At 38.0% G+C, this 18,468-nt stretch overlaps 1 protein-coding gene across 2 annotated transcripts in view; it reads left to right on the top strand.

Moving 5' to 3' along the window:
• The window catches only part of ATR (ATR serine/threonine kinase), a 106,405-nt gene that overhangs the window by 75,915 nt on the left and 12,022 nt on the right, over positions 1-18,468 (top strand). For both annotated transcript variants that reach the window (XM_040974741.1, XM_040974739.1), the window contains 7 exons: positions 1,595-1,737; positions 9,183-9,280; positions 9,734-9,966; positions 10,711-10,845; positions 13,496-13,696; positions 15,749-15,892; positions 16,627-16,777. In XM_040974741.1, the coding sequence (XP_040830675.1) occupies positions 1,595-1,737; positions 9,183-9,280; positions 9,734-9,966; positions 10,711-10,845; positions 13,496-13,696; positions 15,749-15,892; positions 16,627-16,777 (1,105 nt within the window). The remainder of the gene's footprint in view (positions 1-1,594; positions 1,738-9,182; positions 9,281-9,733; positions 9,967-10,710; positions 10,846-13,495; positions 13,697-15,748; positions 15,893-16,626; positions 16,778-18,468) is intronic.

Below are 18,468 nucleotides of genomic sequence, written 5' to 3'. Positions count from 1 at the left end.
CGGTGGCGCAAGTGGTTAAAGGTCCTCGCCTTGCACGCCCGGGATCCCATATGGGCGCCGGTTCTAATCCTGGCAGCCCCTCTTCCCTTCCAGCTCCCTGCCTGTGGCCCGGGAGAGCAGTCGAGGACAGCCCAAAGCTTTGGGACCCTGCACCCGCGTGGGAGACCCGGAAGAGGCTCCTGGCTTCGGATTGGCATAGTATCGGCCGTTGTGCTCACTTGGGGAGTGAATCATCGGACGGAAGATCTTCCTCTCTGTCTCTCCTCTCTGTATATCCGCCTTTCCAATGAAAAAATAATAAAAATAAATCTTTAAAAAAAAAATAAAAAAAAAAAAGATTTATTTTACTTTTATTTGAAAGGTAAAGTTACAGAAAGGAGAGACAAATCTTACATCCATTAAGGTACTCCCCAAATGGCCACAACAGCTGGAGTTGAGCCAATCCAGAGCTAAGAGCCAGGAGATTCTTCCCAGTCTCTCACATGGACTTGAGCCATCCTCTACTGCTTCCCCAGGCCACAAGCAGGAAACTGGATTGGAAGTGGAGCAGCCGGGACATGAACCAGTCCCCATATGGGATAAAAAAACACCGCAACTAGAAGCTTAATTTGCTAATCTTTTAAACTGATACATAAAAATTGCTAAATAGTACATGAAAAATGCATACCATAATTAAATAACAATGAGATAACATTTCACATATTAAAGTCTAAAAGACAAACAATAGCTATTCTTATGATTATGGGAATGTATGTAAAAAAAGTTTACCCCTGCAGTATGGCCTAGCCATTCTGTCTTAGATGTTTATCCAAGAGAAATAATTATACATGTCAATAAAAGTCTTGCAAATAAGTGTTCATAGGAGTTTTATTGATAAGGAGTAGCATTGACCAGGTGGCCATTCACAGAGGAATGGATAAACCCTTGATTAGTCATGGGACACTACTCCATAGTAACAAGGAATTAATTACTGCTTTATGTAACACCATATGGATTGCTATAGACTTGCTGAATAAAAGGAGAGGAACATAGCAGAAAAGATGCTTATATGTTTTCATTTGTATTTTAAAATTGGTAAAACAATGTTTATTTATAAGAATAATAGTACCTTGGCGGCAGGTAGAACAAGATTGGAGGCAAAGATGCCTGCTCAGAAAAACTCTTGAGAATTTAAAAATGGTCCTTGTCTTGATTGCAGTTATTGTTGTATGTGCTAAATGTTGTCAAACTGAGTGGCACTGTGGTACAATGGACTAAGCTTCTGACTGCAGTGTGGGCATCCCATATAGGAATGCTAGTTTGAGCTCCTGCTGCCCTGCTGCAGATCCAGCTCCCTGGCGTTGTGCTTGGGAAGCAGCTGCAGATGACTTACATCTACATGGGTATCAGCACGGAGTTCTTGACCTCTGGTTTCAGCCTGGCTAAGCCATTTGAGGATTGAACCAGTCCATCAGGCAATATCTCACCCTCTCCTTCCTCTGTCTCTGTCATTCTGCCCTTCAAATACATAAAATAAATGTTTAAAAACAGTCATCAAGTTGTACATAAAATATTAACATTTTATTATATGAAAATCATGTGTTGTCTTTTGTAGGATGTGACTATGATACTGCCAGAGTGGGAGGACGCACATTTCTACCTTGCCAAGTACTATGACAAATTGATGCCTATGGTCACAGACAACAAAATGGAAAAACAGGGCGATCTTATCCGATACATAGTCCTTCATTTTGGAAAGTGAGTGTGAACATACTGTATATGTCAGTATGATTTTTAATATCTGAATGTTATTAAATTAATATTAGGATGTCTTTTGCTTTACTGCTGATTGAATCTGTCATCTTTGATGAGATGAATCAGCCTTTATACAACTTTCCTTCACTTTTGAAAGTAACTTTTAACAAACCATAATATATATATATATATATGTTTTGGGGTTTTCTTTTTTTAAGATTTATTTATTTTCATTGGAAAGGCAGATTTACAGAGAGAGAGAGAAAAAAATCTTCCATCCCCCAAGTTCACTCTTCAAATGTCTGCAATGGCCCAAACAGAGCCAGTCTGAATTCAGGAGCTAGGAATTCTTCCAGGTCTGTCACACGAGTACAGAGTCCCAAGGCTTTGGGCCATCCTCCATTGCTTTCCCAGGTCACAAGCGGGAAGCTAGAGGGGAAGTAAAGCAGCCAGGGCACAAAATGGGACCCACATGAGATGCTGGCACTTGAAGTTAGAGGATCAGGCAGCTGAGCCTTTGTGCCGGCTCCTACATACTTCTAAAAAGTTCAATATTCAATAGTACTAATAAAAATACAATGAAAATTAAATATATTCTCTAAATATAATATGTTTAGTGGTTATATTTAATAACAATGGCATATTTCTTATCTAGTTCATTATCAAAAAAGTAGCATAAAGTTTTTATACTAAGCTATATAAAAGGCTTATTAAACTTGTTAGATGTAACTGACTAATTTTGTAATTTGCATAGTGAATTCTCTCATGACTGCTTTTTTTTTTAAGATTTATTTATTTATTGGAAAGTCAGATATACAGAGAGGAGGAGAGACAGAGAGGAAGATATTCCGTCCGATGATTCACTCCCGAAGTGAGCGCAATGGCCGATCTGAAGCCAGGATCCAGGAACTTCTTCCTGGTATCCCACATGGGTACAGGGTCTCAAAGCTTTGAGCCATCTTCAACTGCTTTCCCAGGTCACAAGCAGGAAGCTGGATGGGAAGTGGAGCTGCTGGGATTAGAACCAGCGCCCTTATGGGATCCCGGCGTGTTCAAGGCGAGGACTTTAGCTGCTAGGCCACGCTACCGGGGCCTCTCATGACTGCTTTTTGTGTATCCACAAATAAAAGGGGAATTTGAATGTATTTGGGGAGCAGAGACTGAGAAAGAGAGAGACAGACACAAAATGAGCACTCATTCACTGGCTCATTGCTGATACCTGCAATGCATAGTGCTATGCCAGGGCCAGAGCAGGGAATGTAATCCAGGATCTCACGGGAGACAGGAACTCAGTGCCTCCTAAGGTCTGCATTGGCTGGAAGCTGGAGACAGTAACTGTAACCAGGAATCGAAAATGAGCACATCCAACATGGAAAGCTTGTCTGATGACCTGCTCCTATTTTCAAAAAATTATTTCTTAAAAATTATGTTTCATACATTCAACTTACTGCATTCATGTACCATATGCTGAACGGTATCTTAATAGAAGGCACACGTCTACGGGGCTGACACCATGGCTCAATGGACTAACACTGTACCCTCAGGCACCTGCGTCCCATGTGAGCACCAATTCGTGTCCCAGTTGTTGTATTTCTGATCAGGCATTGGCTCAGCTCCCTTATTATTTCATTGAATACACCTTTAATCCCAGTTTCTCTTTCTGCATCTTCTGGGACTCCCATAACTCTTATATTTGGCCTTTTAATAGTGTCTTTCAATTCCTGAATACGTTTTTTGGCTTGACCCAGCTCTGCTTGCAGCTTTTTGTTTGTTTCCCCTTGGTGACAGGAAATATCTTGTAATTCTGAGATTCTTTATTCTGCTTGCTTCGTTCTGTTTTGGAGACTCCACTGTACTTTTAGTTTGCCCCACTGTATTCTTCATTTCTGATATATCAGCTTTCCTTTGATTCCCTGCCACTATTTGCTGTGTAACAGATTCCTTAAATTCCTTGAACGCCTGCTTTATGTACTTCTCATTGTTGATAAGAAGTTTTATAGCAAGTGTTTTAAATTCTATATCCCCCATTTCCTCAATGTCTTCCTCATTTAACTCTGAGGTTGGCAAAGGGTTTTGCTCCTTTGCAGGGGAGTCTTCAGTAATATTCATTGTGCCACTGTCTCTTTTGCTCATGGTCATTGTACTTTTGGTTATCAGATTCTTCTCCTTGGGGCAGGTTTCTAAGCTCTGTCAGCCACAGGTCTTCAGTTCACTTTTACTTATTGCAGTTGGTACACGGCTCTTTGTTTGCAGTCAGTTGTGCTGTTCACTCTAGCATGTTCCAGGTCTGGGTTCTTATGTTAGATTTCCACAATAATCTCCATAGCCCCATTTCCTGACTCGCCACTCTCCACCTCCTGTGTTACCATGCTGAGAATGCACTGTTGTCTCTACAACCTTTCTCCCACATCCAGTTGGAGCAGGACCAGGTTCAGGGAGACACCTAGAGTCCTATAGAGCTAATTTGTTGTTGGTACTGATCTTGCCAGAATCTGTTGGCCGTTAGGTCTGAGGGCCACACTGACCTATTTTGACCTTACAATGCCGAAGTCAGTATTATTTTCCTGTGGGACCACTGCAATGCACTGAGCTCAGTTCTTATCCCAGGTCAGCACAGGCACAGCTCTCTGTTGTCCATGCCTGCAGCCTTAAAATTTTTCCACACTGTACAAAATGTTGCCCAGTTTGGCTCTAGGGGGCAGACTGGGTTTTGAAATTCACCCTGTTCCCGCTCTGCCCACTGGGACCTGCTGCTCTGTCTCTCTTCCTGGTCAAATCAAACAGACCAGCATGATGGGCAATTCTTTGAGTTGAGCTCCTGAGCTCCCGGTAAACATCCCTTCCAACTCTGTTGCTGGTGGAGTTTAGATCATGGCTCGTTGAATACCACTGGGATACCAGACACTACAGCACCACACCGTTGTGTCTGCTGCTTTCCTCTGTCTATCACAGTAAGTGAATATGTTCAAACATACAGGGTCGTAAGGATGTAGTTGTGATCATTCTAGGATGCTGCTCAAAGTTAGCCATGAGCTTTCTGTCCTGGGAAAGCTGAGAAAAGAGTGCCAGAGTAATAGAAGCACACCACCAAGAGCAGAAATAACTTTCTGATATTTTGCAAGATACCAGACGTGAAACAAATAAATCTAGAACTCATGGATTTCTGTCGATCAGAAGTCATACTCAAATTTCTGACTTCATGATTTAAAAATATATCTTAGGGCCCGGCGGTGTGGCCTAGCAGCTAAAGTTCTCACCTTGAACACGCCGGGATCCCATATGGGCGCTGGTTCTAATTCCAGCAGCTCCACTTCCCATCCAGCTCCCTGCTTGTGGCCTGGGAAAGCAGTCGAGGACGGCCCAAAGCTTTGGGACCCTGCACCTGTGTGGGAGACCCGGAAGAAGTTCCTGGATCCTGGCTTCAGATCGGCATAGCATCGGCCGTTGCGCTCACTTGGGGAGTGAATCATTGGACGGAATATCCTCCTCTCTGTCTCCCCTCCTCTCTGTATATATGACTTTCCAATAAATAAATAAATCTTTTAAAATATATATATACATATATATTTTATATATTTTATATATATATCTTAGGACCTGGCACAATAGCCTGATAGCCAAATCCTCACCTTCTATGCACCAGCTTTCCATATGGGCATTGGCTTGTATTCCGGCTGCTCCACTTGCCAGCCAGCTCCCTGCTTATGGCCTGGGAAACCGGAGACTTGGGAGCCTGCACCTGGGTGGGAGATCTGGAGAGAGTTCCTGGCTCCTGGCTTCAGATGGGCAGCTCAGCTGTGGTTATTGTAGCCACTTGGGGAGTGAACTAGATGATGGAAGATATTTCTCTCTGTCTCTCCTCCCTGTAGATCTGACTTTCCAATAAAAATAATTATAAATCTTTAAAAAAAAATGTATCTTAGAGGCCAGTGTTGATGGTACAGTTTAAACAACATTCTCTGATGCCAGCATCCCTTTGGGTACTGGCTTGTGTCCCAACTACTCCAATTTGATCCAGTGCCCTGTCAGTGTGCTTAGTAAAGCAACTGAAGATGACCAAAGTACCTCTGCCCTGCTACCCACGTGAGCGATCTAGAAGAGGTTCCCAGCTTCTGCCATTGGTCTGGTCCAACCCTGGATGTTGTGGCCATCTTGGGAGTGGAAGTAAGCTCTCACTCTCTGTTTCTCTATTTCTGCTTTCAAATAAACAAAAAAAAAATCTTAAAAATGATTTAAACATAAAAGTATCTCAGCACTGTATTGCTACAGAATCTAGCAGGCATCAAGAAAGTGTATAGTGACAAGTTGAATTCAACAACTTGTTATTCACCATGATAAGTGGGATTTAATCCTAAGGATGCAGGAATTAACTCAGTAGGTAATGTAGAAAATTACTTGACAAAATTCAATAACCTTTCATAATAAAACTCCCAAAACCAATGTTAAGAATGTTATGTAATTTAAGAAAGATCTTTTTCTGACAAACCAAAGCTAATCTTACTCAATGACGAAAGTTCAATACCTGATTAGGAATAAGGCAAAACTGCCTACTTTTTCCATGATATGAAAAGTTTTATCATGAGTAATTAAGCAAGAAAAGTAAGTTAAAGACTTCCAAATTGAAAAGAAGGTAAGCTTTCCCTGTTGATGGATGATAAGATCATATACACTGAAAAGCTTTTACTAATAAACTATTAGAAATAATAAATGAGTTTCAGTAAATTTGCAGAATATCAAATCAACATGCACTATGAAATACCCAAAGAAGAAATCAAGAAAAACAATCACATTTGTAATACTTGCCAAAAAAGTAAACTATGAGTAAGTCTAGGCAAGAAGATGAAAGACCTGTACATTGGAAGTTGTAAAACAGTGATCAGTAAAACTAAAGACACAAAAAGAAGGATAATCCGTGGATAATATTGGAACAGCAAATGCTTTTTAAGCATCCATTTTATCCAAAGCGATCTATAAAATCAATACTGTCCCTATTAAAATTCCGATGACTTTTTTTGCAACAAAAATAGGGAGGAAAAGCCATAAAATTCCTATAGAACCACAAAAGAATCTGGATAGCCACAGCAATATTGAGCAAAAGAATATAACTGGAGGCTGGGCCTGTTGAGCTTTTATTTAAAATAAAACAGAACATGGGGGAAAGCACCTGTGACTGTGGTCTGAGTCATTGTTGTTTGGATCTGAACTAAAAAGCCTAGACAGCAGAAACTAAAATAGACAAAAAGCATTAACATCACAGTAAAAGGTTTCTGCCTAGTTGTGGAAATATAGATAAAGGCAACCTGTGGAAAAGAAGAAATTATTTGCAAGCTGTATATATGGGAAGAGGTGTATAGCCAAAATATGAAGAGAACTGAAGCAAAATTTAAAAAAATAGCCCAACTAAAAAATTGCTGAAAAGTACATATCAAATATCCCACAGAGGTACACAAAAAACTACTCAGTAGAGGCTTGTCGTCGTAACCTAGTGGCTAAAGTCCTTGCCTTGAATGCTCCAGGATCCTATATGTGCACTGGTTCTAATCCCGGCAGCCCTAATTCACATCCAGCTCTCTACTTGTGGCCTGGGAAAGCAGTCGAGGACGGCCCAATGCTTTGGGACTCTGTAGCGCGTGTGGGAGACATGAAAGAGGCTCCTGGCTTTGGATCAATGCAGCTCAGCCATTGCAGCCACTTGGGGAGTGAATCATCAGATGGAAGACTTTCCTCTCTGTCCCTCCTCCTCTATATATATCTGAATTTCCAATAAAAATAAAATAAATCTTTTTTAAAAAAAATATTTAGTGTATTAACCATTACATGTAAGGTAAAACATGAGCTAGCACATTCCATCAACTTGGATGACCATCAGCAAATAGTTGTCCATTTAAATAAATAAAAATTCTAAAAACACAACATTGTACACTTTAAAAAGTACACCAGCCTGTCCTCCTGATTTATGGTGATATAAATCTTGACAGAATCAGAAGAGTGGTGGGCAAGTCCCCTTTTCTCTAGCTGCTGGAAACCAAATGGAATTGTATGTCATAAAATAGTTCCCTAAGTCTCAAAAAGATTGCTGTACCTATTTTAGTGTTGATATTATTCATAGTAGGTAAAGATAGAAGCGACCCGGGTGTCCTGCAAGGCATGAATGGAGTGTTACTCAGCCTTGAAAGGGACTCATGTCACTCGACATGGATCACCCTTAAGCTAAGTGAAATAAGCCAGCCAGAAAAAGACAGATTCCGTGTGATTCCATGTAAGGGAGATACCTGTGGAGTTGTCAGATTCAGAGATAGAAAGCAGAGTAATGATCATCACTGGCTTGTTTATCGGGAGTTAGATTCTAGCAAGCACAGCGGTGCTCCAGTTTAATAAAAAGCAATGGTCGCATGACAGTGTGAAGCTACAAAAATGTTAGTGTTCAGCTGAGCTGCACATTTTTAAAAAGATAGCAAATTTTCTGTTCTGCATATTTTCTTAGAATAAAATTATCCATTTTATGGGGAACAGATTAATAACTTTTTGTATATTTAATGAAAAACAGTTGAATCATGTATTCTCAAAATGAGGAATTGAGACTTATTAAAATGTGTACACTGGCAAGTAGTGAGAAATAAAGAGATGGAAAATTACAGAGGAACCATATTATGAATATTTGAATCCCAGGCAGAGTCAGTGATGTAATCTTTCTTTAAAAAAAAAAAGGTGTATTTTTATTTGAAATGCAGAGTTTTATATATTTATAGAGAGAGATACAGCCCTCTTCCATCTGCTGGTTGACTCTCCACATAACCACTAGAGCCAAAGCTGGGCCTTCTGAAGCTTGGAGTATGAAGCTTTCTCCTAGTCTCACAAGTGAGTGCAGGGACCCAAGGGCTTGAGCCATCCTCTGCTTCTTTCCCAGGCCATACCTAGGAAGCTGGATGTAGAGCAGCCAGGACTCCACCTGGCCCCCATTTGGGAAGGCTACACAAAGTCGGAAGCCTAGCCAGCTGTGCCACAGTACTGCCCCAATTCATGTAGTCTTAACCTGCAGGTGGTTGATTCCTGGCTTTGGACTGGAAAAGAATACGAAAAACTCCTAATTTCAGGAATTTGGGCCTGGAAATTATTCAAGAAAACAAAAATAAAATTAGGCTGACTGAACTATAAAAATTTCCCGGAAATAGTCTAGGTTAATGGTAACGGAGTATAAATAAAGGGAGAGATCCTAAGAACAATTTGGAAGAAGTATTAGAACTTGGATTTTTTTGGCAATGTCAATACTGAGCTAAGTAAGAAATATAGTAAGAAAAGTAAAAACTGACTCCTACCAGGAAGAGCTAGTGATATCACAATTTTTGCCCGAAAATTATATGATTGTGATAGCATAAATTTTACACTTTAATTCATGTAACATCTAAGTGAGCATTGTACTAACGATGTTTTTCTCTAAACCACTGCAGATCTCTACAATATGGAAATCAGTTCATATATCAGTCAATGCCCCGAATGCTGTCATTGTGGCTTGATTATGGTGCTAAGGCATATGAATGGGAAAAAGGTAAATCTTCATTTAAAACTTCTAAGGAACAAGGAAAAAATTGTTAACTCTGATATGGAGTCAGATTTGGCTTGAAACTCCAATTTACTTAAAGATAGGAATTAATTTGATAAAGTGGTATAGTATTGTGAACAAGAAACTAATGGAGAAAGACCAATTCGTCAACTTTGAGAGAATCTCATTCAGGACCTGGACCTGACACATTATGAAAGGTGTTCAGTTAAGTAATTCCCCCTAAAATTAACAATGCATAACAAAAATTAATGGCCATTGAGTTTTTTACTGATCCTAAATATTTTACCCTCTAAAGAATTGTCCAATTGGCAGATTATCTAGATTCGAGCATGGGAATAACATATTAAAGCTTAAATTTTATGTGTGTATGTGAAGTGGACCCATATGCTGAGATTTTTTTTTCTGCTTTATCGTCTTTAAACATTCTTTTTTCCCCAGCTGGCCGTTCTGATCGTGTGCAAATGAGAAATGATTTATCTAGAATAAACAGTGTTATCACAGAACACACAGATTATTTAGCTCCTTATCAGTTTTTGACGGCTTTTTCACAACTGATCTCTCGGATTTGTCATTCTCATGATGGAGTTTTTCGTGTCTTAATGGAAATAATAGCCAAGGTATTTCTAGCCTACCCGCAACAAGCAATGTGGATGATGACAGCTGTGTCAAAGGTACTGCATCAGTCACCCGAGCATCTTTTTCATTTTACATGGCAGGAATTATTTAATGGTACATGGAGATGCAAATTCCGGATTTCTCTTCTATATTAGCTATTAAATACTTTTAAGAAAAATTATGGCATTGTATCTCATTTTGGTGTTTGAAGATATTTACCAGAACAAATATGTTTAAGGTTATAAAATTCAGCCTGTGTTTTCTTTATGATATTTAATAAACTGGTAATGCTTGTAGTAAAATTTTAGCCTGTGTTTTTCAAAATATTTTCATTTAAACCGTCTGAACTATCTTCTCAATGGGAATATATGTTAGCCAATATATTTGAGAAGTAATTATTTTTTAAAAGCAACAAAATACACAGAGATGGTAAAACAAAAACTAGAATTCGTGAAGACACATTTATGATGTTTTAAAATAGATTTCTTCAATTAATCAGTTTTTCGGTTAATCATTTTATGTATTTTTTGTTTTTGTTTTCTGCTGATGGACAGTTTTATTCTCATTTTAGATGATTGATTATTTTTTTTTTTAGAGTAGTTCCCAAGAAAAAAATTCACAAGGTCATAAAAAAATAATAAATTTATAGCTATTTATAACACTACCAAGTTGATTTCTAGGAAAGTTACACTAGCGTAAACTCTCATCATGAATGCGTTTTGATTTTTGTCACAGTCATATGTTTTGTAACTTTTTAGAAACTTGTATAAAATTTCATTTATCTCTTTTTGTTATGACAGTCTTCTTATCCTATGCGTGTGAACAGATGCAAGGAAATTCTGGATAAAGCTATCCGGATGAAAAAATCGTTAGAGAAGTTTGTTGGAGATGCAACTCGCCTCACGGATAAGCTTCTAGAATTGTGCAATAAACCGGTACTATGATAAGTCTTATTGCTTATAAATCAATGTTGTAAAATTTGACAAATTATATATAAAAAGATCCCGTGGTGCCAGGGCAGGATTGGTTCTAGGACCCTTTGAAGATACCAAAATCTGAAGGTCCTTAAGTTCCTTATATAAAATAATGTGATATACTTTAAATTATCTCTGGAATTCTTACATAGTAATCATCATTGCTTATATAGTGAACATTATAGTAATACTATGATGTAACTGCTATGTAAATAGTTTTTATGTATGTTATTAATGGGATTATAGCAAAACAAAGTCTATTCATGTTAAGGTCTAATTTTTTGTGTATGAATGTTATTATTAAGTGCATCTACAGAGGTGCACACACATATATGGAGAGCCATATATGAGCTGGTTTTCTTTTCCTTTTTTAAGAAGTTATTTTGGGCCTGGCACAATAGCCTAGTGGCTAAAGTCTACACCTTGAGCGTGCTGGGATCCCATATGGGCACATGTTCTAATCCTGGTGGCTCCATTTCCCATCCAGCTCCCTGGAAAAGCAGTCAAGGATGGCCCAAAACCTTGGGACCTGCACGCATGTGGGAGACAGGGAAAAAGCTCCTGGCGTTGGACTGGCTCAGCTCCAGCCATTCGCTTAGAGAGTGAAAAATCAGACTGAAGATCTTCCTCTCTCTCTCCTCTCTATACATTTGCCTTTCCAATAAAAATAAATCTTAAGAAAAAAAAAAGAAGTTATTTTAGGTTATTTAATGATTTATTTTCATTTTAGTTAAAAGCCAGAAGTTCTATCCTGTGAGTTAATCCAGCTGTTCACCACATCCAGTGTAAAACCAGGATCTTAACAATTTAATGCAGGTCTCGCCTATGGGTGCACAGTCCCCATTACAGGAGCCACCATTGCTGCTTCCTGAAGCGCTCACTAACAGAAAGCAGGAATTAAAAGTGGAAACCCAATGGAATTGTACCATAAAATTCAAAAATAAAAAAAAAAATGTAAAAAGTGGAGCTGAGATTGACACCCCAATATGGAATGCAGTTGTTGTAAGCAGAGACTTACACAATGCTTTCAGTTGATTCATTAGAGTAATTATAATTCTTAAATGTACAGGTACATGTCAAAATGTGTCAGATGTACATATTAGATATACATTGTTTATCTTTAAAAGCTACTTTTAAAATTTCTAATGTATCCCTCTTCTAAATTTTTAAGACTTCTTAAATGTGAATTTTCTGGGAATAAATTATCTATATTATTCAGAAATAGTTTTAGGCATAGGATATGAAATAAGCCACACAAATATAAGTATGCAAAATAGTGGATCTCATTTCAAGTAGTTTCTGATTACATTCTGTCATATCTTTAATCATTGAAAACTCATAATGAAATAGCCTACATAAATGATAGGAAAGTATACTGAGATTTTGCATTTCACTCTTTTAGCTTTTATTTCAGTGTTTATGAAGGGGATCCAGTGTTGTACTTTAATGGGTAAAGCCACTTTTGTGATGCTGGCATCCCACCTGAGTGCCAGTTTCTGTACCAGTTGGCTGCTGTCTTTAGCCTGACCCACCATTGCCTGTTGTGGCCATCTGGGGCATGAACTAGCGGATGGAAGATCCCTGTATCTCCCTCCCTCTGTCTGCTATCTTTCTCCCTCTCTATAACTCTGTTAAATAAAGAAGTCGATCTTTACAACAAAAACACAACACTGCTGAGGGCTAGCAAAGATGTGTACAATTTCTGCTGTGAGGTAGTCGTAGTCTGATATGGAACTTATTAGACTGTTATCTTCTACACTGTTAATTACATCTTTGGCCCAGTCCTAACCACTGCAGAAATCTGGGGAGAGAACCCATAGATGGGAGCTCATTTTCTCTAACATAAACAAATTTAAAAACAAAAGAGTGGCTACTGTTTGTTAAACACTGATAAGTGATAAGTGATGAACAATATGTGCTCCTTTCCAGTTCTTTAGCTGAAATCTTAGCATTTTCTCCAGTTCTTAGAACGTATATTTCAAAATATTACCACTGAGTTAACTTGCTGCAGCATTCCATAAACAAATATATAACTCTCTACAATGATACGTGTTAATCATTATACTGAGAAGTTCAAATATTTTCTTGCCAAACTAGATTTGACACTTAAGAAAGTTTTAATTTCAGATAACTGATGATAGATTACAAACTTCTTGTTTAGTCATGAAACAGTCCCATTATGTAGGTACTTTTTGTTCATTTTTAGTTATTTTTACTATATTTGAAAAGCAGACAGAGACATAAGCTTCGATTAGCTGATTGACTGGCTAGATAACCTGTGAAAAACCTGTGTGGGCTGTGCAAATTCGGAGCCCAGAGCTCATGCTGGGACCTCTGGACAGGTGGCAGGGACCCACGTACTTGAGCTGTCATCTCCCAGGAGGCTGGAATGTGAAGCAGAGCCCAACCTCACGCCAGGCAGACTGATACAGGACTGTAGGCATCTTAAGTGCTGTGTGCAATGACGCATGAACACAAATGCAGAGATTCAAACGAGGTGCTTTCTATTTCATTTAAATATCTGGAAAAATTAAGTTTTTCTTGTGCTTGAAATTAAATATCTGTATTTCAAGGTGAACATGGAAATTTAATATATTATTTTTTCTTCCAGGTTGGTGGAAATAATTCCACATTAAGCATGAACACACATTTTAAAATGATCAAGAAGCTGGTAGAAGAAGCAACATTTAGTGAAATTCTCATTCCTTTGCAATCTGTCATGATACCTACTCTGCCATCAATCTTGGGTGCCCATGCTAACCATGAGCCATTTCCTGGGCACTGGGCCTATATTGCGGGCTTTGATGATACGGTAAGTCCCCTATTCTTTATGACTGTGACTATGATTTTAAAATTTAGTTAAGAAAATTCCAGTTAAACTAAAAGAAATGTGTTTCTCAGAACCTTAGTGAACTGTATTTACAAAGAAAAGTAAGAATGGAAAAATACAATAGTCTTTACGAATGGTAAAGAATTCAGCAATTAAAAAGCCACATTCAGGGGCCAGGCATGGCAGCCTAGTGGCTGTAGTCCTTGCTTTGCACACACCAGGATCCCATATGGGCACTGGTTTTGATCCTGGCCACCCTGCTTCCCATTCAGCTCCCTGTTTGTGCCCTTGGGAAAGCAGTTGAGGAGGACAGCCCAAAGCCTTGGGTCACTGCATTTCGGATCAGCTAAGCTCTGGCCTTTGGAGCCACTTGGGGAATAAATCAGCAGATGGAGGATCTTCCTCTTTGTCTCTGCTCCTCTCTGTATATCTGCTTTCCAATTAAAAAAAAAAAAAAAAAAAAAAAAAACCCACATTCAGGGCCCAGCACAATGGCTCAATGGTAAAATCCTCACCTTGCAACCAGTGGGTTCTCATATGGGCACTAGATTGTTTTTTTTTTTTTTTTTAAGATTTATTTTTATTATTTTTTCATTGGAAAGGCGGATATACAGAGAGGAGAGACAGAGAGGAAGATCTTCCGTCCGATGATTCACTCCCCAAGTGAGCGCAACGGGCTGATACTATGCCGATCCAAAGCCAGGAGCCTCTTCCAGGTCTCCCACGCGGGTGCAGGTTCCCAAAGCTTTGGGCCGTCCTCGACTGCTTTCCCAGGCCACAGGCAGGGAGCTGGAAGGGAAGCGGGGCTGCCGGGATTCGAACCGGCACCCATATGGGATCCCGGGCATGCAAGGCGAGGACCTTTAACCACTTGCGCCACCGCGCCGGGCCCATGGGCACTAGATTGTGTCCTGGCTACTTCACTTCCCATCCGCTAGCTCCCTGCTTGTGCCCTGGGAAAGCAGTAGAGGATGGCCCAAAGCCTTGGTCCCTGCACCTGTGTGGGAGAACCAGAGCAAGTTCCTGGCTCCTGGCTTCGGATTGGCTAAGCTCCAGCTGTTGCAGCCACTTGGGAAATGAACCAGTGGATGGAAGATCTTTGTCTCTGTCTCTCCTCTCTGTATGTCTGCCTTTCCAATAAAAACAAATAGATCTTTTTTAAAAAAAAGGTTTTTTTTTTAAAAAAAAGAGGCCATGTTCAGCTTAGTATTATATTCCAGATGTTCTTTATTTTAATTTGGCCATAATTTTTTTTCTTACTCAATTTTATTGTGAATTGCAGGTTTTACTTGCTTTTTTTTGTTTGTTTTTAAGGGTAAGACAAAATTCAGCTAAAGTCTGATTTGTTTTTAAAATATGAGCTATAGTTATATATATGTGATCATTTTAAAGAGCCAATACTCATATGCTTCTAACAAATAAACTTTTATAAATATATTCATCTCAACCTTTCCATGACTCAAAACACTTGTTGACTACTTTCAGAGTTTGCTAAACTTTGTATGAAATTCTTTTTACATAAAGCAATACTTTATTTTAAATTTAGCCACATTATTTATTTTATTTACTTACCTGATTATATAGACTTAATTTTGGAGAAGTTTACATTGAATTACTTTTTATTTATAAACATTTCTCATCATTCAAAATAACTTCAGGCTCTGCAGAAATGTCTCCAAAAATATTTTAAAGAAGTATTTCAAATATGATTTGTTTGAAGGACTGTCAAAACTTAAAGTTAAGTACTTCTATTGTTGAATAATTATCTTTCTACTTCATCGTCATTCATCATGGGTGAAAATGTGTCTCTCTTAATAGGTAGTCATTCTTTTTATAGATAAATAATTAAGATCAATTATTAAAATACAAATGTACTACTCAATGTAGGTTTTTTTATGATGTTTTTATCATGTTAAATAACTCAGTATTTATAACATTTAGGCATTGATTGCTTCTCGGCCTTTTGGCTAAGATCAAGTGTAATATATAGGCATTGAAACAAAGGATTTGGTCTTAAAAGTTATCATCTTTCAGGTGGAAGTCCTTCCTTCTCTTCAAAAGCCAAAGAAAGTCACTTTAAAAGGATCAGATGGAAAGTTCTACATAATGATGTGTAAACCGAAAGATGACCTCAGAAAGGACTGTAGACTGATGGAGTTCAATTCCTTGATTAATAAGGTCTGGAGATAACATGCTTTTACTTTAGAGTTATCATAATTACTGCTAATGTGGTATGGGTCTTTTAGTATGCAAAGAGATCATTCTCAAACAGAAAGAATAAAAATGTACTGTATTTTTCTGTTTTACATGTTTTATGGTGGTAAGATGATATAACATACAAATAACCATTTTTAAATCTTTGTGAAGCATGAGGAACACTGACCTCATTGTAAATCCATCTTCAGAACTTCTTCATCTTCTCGAACTCCAAAGGTTTTCAGTAACCCCAGAGCCCTTCCCTAATGTTCGAGCTGTCCTCCTCCTGCTTGTCTCCACAGATTTGACTGTTTTGGGAATCATACGCTTGTCCTGTTTGGCTGGCTTATTTCACTTGACATTTTGTCTTCAAGGTTCATCTACTTTGTCATGTGTTAGAACTTCCTTCCTCTTAGAGTTGAATGGTGTATAAATCCATCATATGAGTGTTCCATTTTGCCTATCTATGTGTTCACTGGTGGACTTTGGATTGCTCCTACTGTTTGGTTGTTTTGAACATGGTTCCTGTTCTGAACATCTGGGTACTGACCCAAGTGTTGGAAGATGTCTTTCTGTCTCTGCCTTTCAAATTGTAGGAAATAGATGGAAATAAATGAATAGATAATTTTAAGTGATAGATAATACTTAGATATATTTAATATGACATTTAGAAAATTTGTTTTTATTTTGTTTTTAACATTTTTTTTTCTAACTAGTGCTTAAGAAAAGATGCAGAATCTCGTAGACGAGAGCTTCATATCCGAACCTACTCGGTTATTCCACTGAATGATGAATGTGGAATTATTGAATGGGTAAACAACACTGCTGGCCTGAGACCTATTCTGACCAAATTATATAAGGAAAGAGGTACTAAAAAATTCTTGTGATATATATTTACTCTTGTATAAAAGCTATTAACGGTGCAACATGGAGATAATTTTTTAACATGTTGTTCTGCATTTTCTTGCCATAAGACACAATGAAATTTGTAGATTGTATAAACAGAAGCACTTAAGTGTCTTGCTATGTTTCAGTTCTTTCTCTATTTCCATCTCAAAGGGATTTGAGATAGCTTATTAAAATGCATATCAGAAAAAAAATTTAAAAAGAAAAGAATAAAAGAAAAATGTATATGAGAATTTGTTTTTTTACAGGTATTGACTAGAAATCATGAAACTGCTTTATGTATATCTTTTAGCAAATAGGTAAAAACATTGGGGATACTGAGAGCTAGTTTTTTCACTGTCAGAAAAAGAAAAGAAAATCAAGTGTTAAAAATAAGAGACTCCCAATACGTAAGCCTGGGGTGATTTGAGAACCAAAACAAATACTGGTAGTAACCATTGGTAAGCATTGGAATGATATAGGAGTGCATACTGATGCAACAGGTGCTTATGTAACTAGGAAGTAGGAACAGTTGTTCCTTGCAGGAGGATTGCAATTAATAAGTGGGGATTGACTGATAAAGTAGAAACTTATCAAATAGCAAACGCCCCAGTAGTAATGGTTGTGAGCAATTATAGTGGATGCTAAAGTTATTAGGTGATAGTATTGTGAGAAACAGATATTTGCAGTCTCAAATTATCTCTCCGTGAGACACAAGACACCTATTAATTATAACGAAGGGAATGTAAGTTTTCAGTGGCGGAGCAAGAAAATGCATTAGAAGTTTTTAAAATATATCAAAGTAATGAAAGAATTATCTTAGATTTGATAACATTAAGGAGACATGACAACTGAATGCAATGTAGACTTCTACATTGGTTCCGCCCCCAGAAAAAAGGGGACTAATGCAGCCAATAGTGAGGTTTGATAAGATCTAAAGGTTAGTTCATAATGCAGCTACTGTAAGAATTTTCTGGTTTCAATAATTGTAGCTATTGTCATGAAAGATATAAACATGAGGGAAAGTTAAGTGTAGAATAATGTGCAGGCGCTCTTTCTGTCATTTAGGCAAGTGACATACCATAGCTTATAGATGTGTTAACCTACTCTGCCTCTGTGATCACTGGTCTCTACCTCTTTTTCTTCTTATAAAAACTCCAGTTATTTGGGGTATTTAATTAGCCTATTTTAATGACCTTGTCTTAATGTGATTAAGTGTATGAAGATCCTATGTTTGAGTATAGTCACATTCACAGCAATCAAGGGTCAGGACATAATTTTTGATAGGCACAATTCAATCCATGCAATAAGAAATACTGATAAAGAAATCTGTTATGAGCATTAGGTAGTTATATAAATCGTTGTATTTAGCTAGTCAAATTTTTTCTGTTTTGTAGACAGTGCCACAGATGTTTGAGTAATTTTCCAAAGTTGAACAACTAGCAATCATATATCGCAGAACTAAACTTCAAACACAATGAAGTCACATTTCAAAGAATATGCTGTTGACTATTACTTATGAGGATGAAATTTATATAAGTTCTGGTTATTGATATTGGATTTTTAAAAAAATAATTCCTGTCTTGGGCTGGCACTGTGGCAAAGCATGCTCAGCCTCTGCCTGCAGCACTGGTATCCCAGGTGGGCACTGGTTTGTTTCCCATCTGATTCAC

Source organism: Ochotona curzoniae, unplaced genomic scaffold (genome assembly GCF_017591425.1).
Source record: "Ochotona curzoniae isolate NIBS_2020 unplaced genomic scaffold, NIBS_Ocur_1.0 contig_2599, whole genome shotgun sequence".
NCBI lineage: Eukaryota > Metazoa > Chordata > Mammalia > Lagomorpha > Ochotonidae > Ochotona > Ochotona curzoniae.
Note: the sequence above shows the minus strand (reverse complement) of the source record. Positions and strands in the feature narration are given on the sequence as shown.